Below are 12270 nucleotides of genomic sequence, written 5' to 3'. Positions count from 1 at the left end.
GAAAAATTTTAACAACCGGCTCACACGAGCCAGTCCCAACACACCACTGCTTATATCCAAGGTTTATCTGAAGAGATAGCTAAAGTTCTTCACAAATATAATTTTTATGCCACTATGAATTGACTGGCACACTATGCTTTGGATATGCCTTCACACAAGATTAAATGGAAGATAACTGTGCTGTACAGAAGTCACTATAAGTCTGAGAGACTATTTTTAGATTCAGCATCAAACAGAAAATTCTTAACATGAACAAGTGTGGTTGCATTAATTCTGGATATTAACAACCAGCTCGCTAAATTTGAAAAATTTTAACAACCGGCTCACACGAGCCAGTCCCAACACACCACTGCTTATATCTAAGGTTTAACTGAAGAGATAGCTAAAGTTCTTCACAAATATAATTTTTATGCCACTATGAATTGACTGGCACACTATGCTTTGGATATGCCTTCACACAAGATTAAATGGAAGATAACTGTGCTGTACAGAAGTCACTATAAGTCTGAGAGACTATTTTTCGATTCAGCATCAAACAGAAAATTCTTAACATGAACAAGTGTGGTTGCATTAATTCTGGATCCAAACAGGTGTTTTGATAAAACATTAGTTTCTTTTCAGTTACAATTTTAACTCTCTCTAGTAAATTCCAAATGAATGCTGCATGTTTTATAATAGTTGTGATTTGTGCTCTTAAGATGCTGGTTAGAAATGCAGCAAAATATTAATAAATTCATTAAACTATTTATTTCCTGGTGTGTTGCTAATACTATGAAGTGCTCATATCAAGAACCAAGACTATCTGCATGTTTACTACACCTTGTTAGGACTAAACTTATAATCGAACAGTGTGCTCTATAGTGTGCCCTGCTATAATTCATGACTTCAATAACCCTTCAAGTGAAAGTTTCTTATTATACATGCTTGTGTTATTTTCCATCTTTCATATTAAAAATGCACATGATATTGCTGGATGAGAATTCTATAACCGAAAAATGCTACTGTTATATAAATAATCCATGTTTAATATATTTTTTGTTTGTAACATTCCACTGATGCTCAATTAAACTACAGATATCTAAGATTTGTATCAAATCTCTGAACTGTAAATACAGTAGCAGAGCCCATCAACTTTCCATTAGATAGTACAGATGAGTTCTGGAATCATTACAAGATTTTCAGGAGTATTCTATATTAGATTTGAACCAGAACACCCTTAAGAAAGTGGAGATTCAGTAATTTGCTTACAGGATCAAGTGAGCCAAATATGAGCTCAGTAGATCACTTAGAACAAGACCTTTGACACGGTCTTTCTAGACTTATTAAAAGCACAGTGCATTAGAAGGAATGCTAGGTGAGGGGCTGCTTTAAAACTGTTCAAGCATTTATTTTTTTATTTTTTCTGGATAACGTTCTTATTTATTCAATGAGGCTTCTTCAATAATAATAATACCTTACAAAGAAAATCTTTAAAAAATTTCATAAATGCAAAATCAAAATTCATCAAAATGTAAGTTATTTGTAGAAATAGTATTATACTATACTTAAGACACAACATTACAGAAGAAGGCACTGCTTGGTAAACACCACTGCATGTTTACTATAAAGGTTGTATGGGATTGAATCCTGCCTAAGGCATGGAAGTCTGTAAAAGCCTGCTCTTGATGAACTAGGATAGCTCCTGATTACATGACATGTCTTAAAAAACTCAACAGCAACATAGAAGCTATATTTTTTTTCTTCTTCATCATCAAAACCATCATGTAACAAGTTGCGTGGCACAATAAATTTCTACAGGCAGCTTGTATCAATTGCTTCTCATCCGGTTAGCTTCACCAATTTGACAAAGAAATTCCACTGGAGTGGAATTTTATAGAATACAAAGGAACTTTGATAGTCTTTAAGCCCACCTTAAGTTTTATTTATTTTATTTACTTTTTACTCCCAAGAACAAGCAGCAATAAGGCCTATAGCAAATAAATGCCATGAGTGTGTGCAGGGATCAGGAGCAGAGAGCAATCTGTTGATGTTCTTCTTAAACTGCTGGCAGTTGTAGTCCTTTGGAAATGCTTCACATGGGAGGCTGTTCCACAGAACTGATGTGGATGGAATGAAAGATGACTGTGTTTATATTAGCACTCTGATGATGTAAGCCAATAATGCAAATGTAAGATTAAGCATAAATAAATTACTTACTATTAATATTATATACAGTCTAAATGTCAATCTCCATGTTACTAAGTATGAAGAAATGTGAACTATAGTTATAAATTTCCTTAAATTAAATTTCTGACCAATCAGGATTCTATTAAATTTGTTCAGCATTAGTTAAAATTATTAATTTTTCCCCCATATGAGTTAACAGCCATTGCAAATTTAATCACAATAATCCCTCAGGACAATAGTTTGTTAAGTTTAATGTGGTTGACTCCATCCATGTTGATGACCGCTGATATTTTCAACATAGATCAAAAAAACATTAACTGTAATATAATTAATAAAATTATTTTATATTCCTAAAACACTGTTAAACTCCAAAAACAGAGGGAAAATCCCTATTCAGTGCTCAGCCATGTTTAAATAAAGGGTTATGTATAAAAATGAACTAATTATTCTACACACACACACATACCATTAATTCATTCTTCTGCACATAACAGATTTGGCTTATCTAGACCAAATATGTTATTCAAGGTGAATATGGAGTTAATTACCTTCAAAACAGACTCCTGCATATATGCCCTTATTCTGTCCCCTCCAGTCATGCTGGAATTATCTTAGAAAGACAGTTTTTGATATTATTAACATCACTCTCATTACATTTCATAATTTTTAAACACAAAATCTTTTTGCTTTTCAAAGTTCATTTATGGCACAGATGAAAAGTCATATGGGGTTTGTGTTCAGATATATAGTGGTGCCACAATGAAGTTTCCAATCACAGGATATATATCAACCATTATCTTCTGGTATACCTCATCATGGAAGTATTCTGTTTTACCCTGCAGAATGTGCTTATAAGGAATAGCCATAGCACTGAAGAAAACAATAAGTACAGCTTTACTTCTGCTATATCTATCTTTAAATGGCATAACCACTCAAAAGTACATAGTTCACTGTGCCATTACCAAATGCTATTTAGAGTAATTTACATATTTCAGTTGCTGCCTGAAATAAGTAAATTTCATGGCAAAATTTAATGGGTATGCACAAGCATATGCACACACATATACACTAGCATTCACCCCCAATTTTTAGACCTCATGAAATGAAATGCCCTGTAACAGCACACATTCAATTAAATACAAAATTAAAAGAAAATAATGACAAGACATCATCTTGTTTACACAAGCAGTCATTCACTGGATATGTCATTACAACACTAGGTAACAAGATTCATCAGATAAATAAAGTCACTTTCAATAATTCTGGATCATATCTATTATAATATTATATGAAAACTGGGAAGTTTACCCAAATATTTCCTTATTTTTCATACAGTAATAAGCTAAAACTTCTTCAGAAGGCCAGATACCTATAACAGAGATACATAATTGATAAATGTATGCAAGTCTGAAAATAATATGTTATGTTGCATGCAATATGTATGAAAATAAGATGATAAAATATTTTAAATGAATACTGCACTGTGCAAAATTATTATTTTTTAATAATTATACTGAATACATTACATACAAATAATTTAAAAATTTAATAGAGAATTCAACTAAGTGAAATACTGATTGATTTCAAGTACAATTCAAAGTTATTTATAACATTATACATTTGTTATAAACAATTTTCCATTATTGGCAATAAGTGAATGCAAAAGAAATTCATTGTACAAAATGATTATTGAACATTAATTCAGTAAAGAAGTGACCATACGAAATGAGTAAAACTGATTAACATTTGAAAATAAATGTGCTATTAATTCACTGAATGTAATGAAGGGAATGATTTCAAGGAATACACTATGCTATTTCACATAACTTTAATAGTCAATCAAAAAATGTGTGTTACACCAACAACTGCATAACCAAACTGCTGCATTACCACCTTCACTTCAACATGTCTGATTATTGCAGATGTACATAAACAATCAGATTTGCTAGACTAATTGCTGCTTTTCCCTTTCTATTCCCATAGCTAGTTATTATTCCTTTCTATTCCCATAGCTAGTCATATGAAATAGAGCAGCAATTTGATGTGAGGTCATCTGCCTCTATATGTAAGTAGCCTAGTTAAGATATTTCATATGCATTCTTTGTTTGCTTACACTTGGATGTGCTAATTTACTCTAGCATAATTTACTCTATAACCTAGCAAAAAAAAAACTTTTGATAAATATCTCTAATCCAAAGTATTTTAATGATATGACAATATGCCATTTTATTTCTTGTCTCTGAAAAAATATGACTTCTATATTAATGTAAATGTCAGTATCACCATAGCTCTAGCTCTCACTGATGAGATCTCAATAAAGGTCAAAATCAGTCTGCAGTGAGCTTTTCAATATAATGCAAGGTCGATAAAGGTCATAGTGAGCTTTGTCTGCAGTGACCTTTTCAATATAATGCAAAGCAATATACATGTCAAAAGGAGATGTATATTGCTTTTGCAGTCCAGAATACTAGAGCAATTTGGTATGGAGTAACCTAAATGTATAGACAAGTAACCTAACACAAAGAGTCAGGGAAACTAAATTATACAGGAAGGAATGGCGAGAATGTGAGTGTAAGAACGACAATGTTATATAACTGTGTTAATGACAGGAATGGGCTTTGTCATTGAAATATTGACGAGGAGAGAATGACTTCGACTTTGTATTCTAACATGTACAAGGCACTAGAGAAGAATAGAGATCTGCAAGTTGTCTAACTGTGTCATGTAGAGTGCAGACAAGAGTATACAAAAGAACATGCTGGTTGATTATTATGTCTGTACATGAATGCTAGGAGTATCAGAAACACAGAAACAAGGGAGTTAGAATTTGTTGCCTTAGTCAATATGTTGGGACCTCAGAGTGTAGACATTAGTGAGACATGGCTATCAGAATCAGACATACTAACTGGTATCAAGTGTAAAGGGTACACTATTTTTATGAAGGATAGAAAGGATATGAGAGGAGGGGGGCATGCTGCTAATGATATCGGATGAACTGAATCCAGTTACAGTTGAGACCTATGATTGTAGTAGTACTACTACTAATAGTATTTCATGTGGCAGTGAGTTTGAAGCCATTTGGTGTGAGGTGGAATCTAACAAGATCAATTACATAGTGGGGTGTTGTTACAGACTTGTGAATCGGTTGCTAGTGATGAAGAAATGCATCTCCAAATAGACAAGATGAGCACGAAAAGAGTAATCATAACAGGAGACTTTAATTATAAAAATATTGATTGGGTAGCAGTAGAAACTCATGAGAAGAATGAAAATACATTTATTGAGCTGTTGCAGGACAGAAGGAACTCAAAGTCAAAGATTGTTAGGTTTCATTATAGTGTCAGAGAACATTTCAGTTAAAGATGTAACTATTCTGTCTCCGGTTGGTGAGTGAACATTTAAATAATACTTAAATGATGCGATATCATAGTGTGTCACAAAAGTTTGAAGAATAAATAGAGTAGGAGTCAAATGGATGTGTAATCTATTAAGCAAGAGATGCATAATAAAACGATGATGTGGAAGGAATACTGTGTGTGTGTGCATTACGAAAATTATAAGCAGCAGGCTAGAATAGTCACGACTGTTGTACAGAAAGCAAAGTCTGAATATGAAAAGAAACTGGCTCTGTGTGATAAAGATTCTCCACAAGAATTCTATCGATATGCTGCAAGTAAAAGAAAGAATGAATATGAAAGAATAATTCTTCTAAATGCAGATGACGTGAGGGTTACAGATACAGAAAAGGTTGTTCAATTAATTAGTGTCCGTTTTGTTAAAAGCTATCAACCACGTGTACGTGACATTGAGCTCACTGCTACCGCTTTACTAGATGAAGAAACTCAGTTGTATGAGGACGAGGTATCAGAGCTGTTGCACAAACAGAATACAAATTCAGCAAATCTTCTTCAGGGATATCATGTGCTGATATCCCAAGAACTGATGGGATATCACAGCACATGTGCTAAAAGAGTGCTCAGCTAAACTGGCTATTCCTTTGACCAGGCTGTTTAATATGAATCTCAGAACAGGGAAGATTCCGCAGGAATGGAAAGAATGTGTGGTAATTCCATTGCCTAAGGGTGGTGCAAAGACAGATGCATCTAACTATCAACCAATTAGTATCTCAGGAGTAGTGGTGAAGATTTTGGAAAAATTGGTTAGAGCTTGCATTCAGAAATGGATCGACAGTGAATCTCTACTTTGCAATGAGCAACATGGGTTTACTAAGAGAAGGTCATGTTTGCTCACATTCTATAACAATGTTAATATTGAACCAATCAAGGGGAATGGAAACACCATGATACTTTTAGATTTTGCTAAGGCATTTGAAAGAATACAGCATGGTAAACTGTTGCATTAATTGAAGAAAATGGGTTTGAGTTATAGAATATTACCATGGATAAGAGGATCGCTCACTGATAGATATCAAAAAAGATATCTGCAAGATTTAAGGTAAACCAGTGGTGTACCACAAGGATCAGTGCTTGGTCCACTGTCGTTATTCAGTCTGTATATTAATGATATTGGGAAGGATTTGACAAGTGAGATACAGCTATTTGCTGATGATGCAAAGATATGTAGGGTAATCAGGAATGCTGATGATATGAAGTACCTTGCACAATGATTTGAATAAGCTGGAATTGTGGGCATGGGAAAATGGGTATCAGTTCAATGTCAGTAAATGTAAAGTCATTCACTTTGGCATGATTAGATATCCAATGTCATATTATATTGGTGGGATAATGCTTGAAGAAACTGATGAGGATAGGGATCTTGGAGTGTTAATAGATAGGAAGTTGAAGTTCAAGGGCCATGTAGCAAAGATTGCAAATACAACTCAAAAGATAATTGCAATGCTGAAAATTATAAGGATGTCATTTTGCCTCTTTACAAGGCCTTGATAATGCCTCACTTGGACTATTGTGAACAAGTCTGGTCTCCTAGTTTCCACTGTGATTCTGATATTAGAGAGAGAGCGCAAAGGAGAGTTAAAAATGATATCAGGATTCTGGAATACTGATTATGAAGACAGATTGAGAATTTGTAGACTGCAGACACTAGCAAATAGGAGAAAGAGGGGTGATATGATTGAGACTTACAAACTTCTGAAAGGGTCGTACAGGATTTCAATTGATTGAATTTTTCAATTTATGGAGGGTGGGGAAAGGATTAGAAGGCATCCTTGGAAGCAGAGAATGAATGACACTAAGAAGTCGGTGAGGGCTAGATTTTTCTCTTATAGGATGGTGTGTGATTGGAATGGACTGCCACTGGATGTTGTGAGTGCAAGCAGCGTGAATGAATTCAAGAATAAGTATGACAGCTGGTGCGTGTAGTATGTGGCCTCCCTCAATGAGTCCCTGACTCCCTGGAGGTCTCTCTTAATAATAATAATATTTCACATGAAAACTGTCTGCTCATACTAGGGTAAAAGACTATAACAACAATACAATTTCTTGTCTAGCATAATTTATTATTAATGAATGGCATTCACATAACAGTGATCTCTGAATATCAATGAATCTCATGATAACTGCTCTCTGAATAGCAGAAGTCTTCAACTTGGTTTCCGCTCAGACATAATTTTATGAGATTATAAAAAACTATCAGAAATATAAAATGGTTATGTTACTAAAATAATGTAATTGCAATCATAGCACACAAGTATATGGTCATTTAAGCAGTTGCAATAAAAACAAAATAATTTGTAACATTGAAAATAAAGAAATTGCTGCAGTGCAGTTCAAATACCATGGAAGATATAAACAGTAAATGTCTTAATTGCTAGCAACATGAATTTCACTATTCTCTATTCACAGCTGACCTACACTATCTATATTTGGATTGAACCCATGGAAACATTTTGAGAAACAAATGTGTTAGTCTTAACATTTCTAATGCATTTGATCAGATGTGGCAAAAATATCTGCTGTAGCAAACTGCAATCCTATAGGCTGCCTTCTACCTTTTGCAACTTTGTTGCTAGCTTTCCCATTGGTTGTTCATTACACGTTATGGTAGATGGTTTACGTATGTCACATCATCCCCATTTCAACAAATAATATGGAAAAGTTTTCTTGATCATGTCTTGTTGGCACAAAGCCAATTAAGTAACCTCCCATATTAAGGCCTATCCTCCAACTTCTATAAATAGGTTGCCATGACTTTAAATTTTTCAGGAAATGACAACATATACTAAAATATTAATTTAAAAAATTTAATCAATACTTTTCAATCAAAAACCAGCCTGAAAAAAAATAGAGAAAGACTTAAATTTAAACAGTCGATTCCATCTGCTTTACAGGATCAAAATGGAGAAAAACATACTAATAGAAAAAGGATAGAAGAAATTGTGTAGAATTTTTATAATGATCTCTATGCAACTAAGTGCCAAGTTTCAGAACCTATCATTCCAAAACCAAGCAATATACCAGATGTAATTCCAGAAGAAATAGAACATGCCCTTAAGAAAATGAGTCAAGGAAAAGCCTCAGGACTTGATCATGTTAGGGCTGAAGAAGTCCAACAAGGTGGGCCAATTATTTTCAAAGCCTTGGCTGCCAGATTCACGTGGTAGTTCAAAGAAGGAAAGATTCCAGAGGAATGGAAAACCTCAAAAACCATACTTCTATTCAAAAAAGGGAACAAGGAAGACATAAAAAAACTATCGTCAAATCTGTCTACTCTCTCACATATATAAGATCATGAACAGAGTAATACTGAACAGAATCCAAAACACTCTAGAAGACAACTCCAGCAGAGAGCAGGCATGATTCAGAAGCGGCTTCTCCACAATAGATCATATCCAGGTCATTTCACAACTAACAGAAAAATGCAGAGAATACCAAATCCCTCTATGTTTCCTCTTTATTGATTTTAAAAAGCATTTGATACCATAGAACACAATGCAGTCATCAGTACCTTACTGGAAATAAATGTGGATCCTACTTATATCCACATGATAAAAGAAATTAACAAAAATCAGACCACACAAATAACCCTATTTGATGAACCCTATAAATATAGATATAAAGAGAGGGGGGGTCCATCAAGGCGATGTGATCTCCCCAAATCTATTTACCAGCACTTTAGAATACATCCTGAAAAAAATAGACCTAAACGGAGGGATAAGCACAGATGGTGAAAAGCTACAAATTCTTATGTTTGCCGATGATCTAGTACTGATATCCCACAACCCAAAAGACCTAGAAGAAATGGGTAAAAAAGTATACACAAACAGCAGTAAGATAGGCTTAGAAATGAATCTAGAAAAAACAAAATGGATCAAAAACATCTACACAAGTGACAGTCACCTATGTATTGATAACATCCCTATAGAACAAGTTGATTCATATAAGTACTTAGGACAAACAATAAAAATGAATAATGATTTATCTGAAGAACTAGCAAAAAGAAAGAAAGCTGCATGGCTATCATTCAACAGACTAAAAGAAACACTTACTGACCCAAATCTTGACATCTCTCCGAAGGCAAAACTATTTAATAGTGATATTCTACCATCACTCACATATGGATCAGAACCATGGAACACGACAACAAAAGAAGAAGAGACTCTCAGAATAACTCAGCATGCAATAGAACGCAGGATTTGTAACATCAGCAGAATGGAACATGGTAGAAACACAGAACTAAGAAAAGATCAGGTATAAAAGATGTGGTAACTGCAGTATATGAAAGCAAGATGAGATGAGCAGGTCACATAGCCAGACTCAGGGATAACAGATGGACATATAGAATACTCAACTGGCATCCAAGAATAAAGAGAAAACCAGGAAGACCACATACAAGATGGGAAGATCCACTAGTGAAATCTATGGGTATAACATGGAAGAGAGAGAGGCTCAAGATCGAGATCGTTGGAGGCATCTTTGTGACCTGCACTCATGGAGAAATCCTGAGTGAAACACGGGTCCATCAAGGTAATCAAACCTTCCAATATTTTGAAAAATGTTACATTGCTATCTTCTGGGAACATAAAACTATGATATGTGCATGCAGGCACTAACAATGAACAAATGAGGCTGAAGAAGGCAACTGGTGTTGGTCCTAGAGATCTAAAGATGTCCCCTAGCGACTAAATTGTGTTTTGTCTTAGCTGTAGGGTTGATGTTCTTAGGATGCAAGTTTCCCAAATATGGGGGAGTCTCATGCACCCAAATTTGTTGAGGTTTGGGAAGTGTTTTAGAGCTGAGGCTGATTCCGGGAATAATCTTTCATATTTATATTTGCTGCGGTGTAGTAAAGTGGCTTTTTTCCAGCACATTCTGTGATAGGTATCGAATGCATGGTCTGCAAGTCCTGAGTGGCTGTATTGGTGAAACCGGATGTAGTCTTTGTGTTCGGATATCCTGATATTAGCTGTCATGCCTGTTTGGTCATAGTAGGACAGTTCACAACTGCAAGGGACCTGGTATACTCCAGGTAGGTCTAGGGAAAGTGGCTGGTCTTTGGTGGAGCAGATAGGGAGGGATGCCAGTTTCTTATATGGTTTTTAACATGTAGTCAAGTCGTATATTTTTTTTTTGATTTTTTTTATTAGCTTTTCAGACTTGCCCCAGATATAAGAAAATGGCGATAGATTTGGTGTAATCTCTGTTACGAGGGAGGGGGGGGGGGGGGTAACTGGTTTTAATATTTTCTGAATTTTTTGGGGGTTGTAGTCATTGGCTAAGAAGGTGTTAATGATATTGTTATCTGAACATTAATTTAGCCATGTTACATAGAGTTTCTATAATCCCCATATTGTTGTGAGGAGGGGGGGGGGGTGATTGCTGGTGAATGTATCTACCTGTATGGGTTAGTTTTCTGTAAACAGTGAAAGTCAGTGATCCATCAGGCTGGCATGTAATCAGAGTGTCTAGGAAAGGGAGACTGTTGTTTTCCTTTTCCAAGGTGAACTGGATTCTGAGACGTTGATTGTTTAAGTGTGTTAAGAAGTTGTGGAGTGTATCTAAGCTATGTGGTATCCACAACCATGATACCAGGTAGAATGTGGTATCTGCAACCTTCTCACCCATATTGCAAACAATATCAGACTGGATGTAGCTGGGTTCTTACCATAGCTAAACCACCAAAAACCAACCTATCTAAAGAATTAAAAGCTCTACAAGAAATGAAGAACAGCAGCAAAATAATAATCACCACAGCAGATAAGGGAAATGCAACTCTGGTTCTCAACTAAACTGATTACACAGGTAAGCTTTCTTCTTTACTGTTAGATCGGTATGCCTACCTCCCCACTGAATATGATCCCACCAGCTCCCAAATCAGAACACTCCAAAGGCTCCTTAACAAGGTTACTTCATGGTCCATGGAAATGATTAGTAGACTAAGACCTTTCAACTCTGGACCTCCCCCCCCCCCCCCCCCCCAAATATATGAACTACCAAAAATCCATAAGCAGAATGTGCCATTTACATCCCATTGTGGATGGCACTGATTCCCCACACAAATTAGCCAAACATTTAGCCAAAGTGCTCGCACATTCTACTGGCAGCACATCATCACACATAAAAAACTCAACCCACTTTAAAGCCAGTATACAAAAACCTTTCGCTCCAAAACACTGGCATAATTCACAAATGCCCCACTCAAAGATCCCTTAGATCATTTCCAAGCCAAATTTCCTCCCGATATCTCAGGCCTATTTCAGTTCACCATGAACTCAGGCTATTTTGTTTGTCAAGGAAAATTCTATAAACAGATAGAGGGGACAGCAATGGGTTCTCCACTCTCTCCACCCCTGACAAACTTCTTTATGAAGACTTTTGAAGAAAAAGCCTTAAACTCAGCCCCACAAAAACCCACTGACTGGCTATGCTATGTAGATGATGAGTTCGCTATTTGGCCATATGACTTAGATACACTCTGCAACTTCTTAACACACTTCAACAATCAACATCCCCAGAATCCAGTTCACCTTGGAAAAGGAAAACAACAACAGTCTCCCTTTTCTAGACACTCTGATTACACAACAGCCTGATGGATCACCGGCTTTCTCTACAATCACCCCCCCCACACACACACACACACACCAATACGGGATTATAAAACCCTATATAACAAGGCTAAATTAATCTG

At 35.6% G+C, this 12270-nt stretch overlaps 1 protein-coding gene across 1 annotated transcript in view; it reads right to left on the bottom strand.

Moving 5' to 3' along the window:
• LOC150101444 (calmodulin-lysine N-methyltransferase) overlaps positions 1-12270 on the bottom strand; it is a 296337-nt gene that overhangs the window by 201724 nt on the left and 82343 nt on the right. The window contains exon 4 of the mRNA XM_090400523.1: positions 3475-3535. Coding sequence (XP_090256649.1) covers positions 3475-3535 — 61 coding nt within the window. The remainder of the gene's footprint in view (positions 1-3474; positions 3536-12270) is intronic.

Source organism: Typopeltis vanoorti, chromosome 11 (assembly GCF_054136105.1).
Source record: "Typopeltis vanoorti isolate ZY-2024b chromosome 11, IOZ_Tvanoo_1.0, whole genome shotgun sequence".
NCBI lineage: Eukaryota > Metazoa > Arthropoda > Arachnida > Uropygi > Thelyphonidae > Typopeltis > Typopeltis vanoorti.
This window is presented reverse-complemented; position numbering and strand designations above follow the sequence as displayed.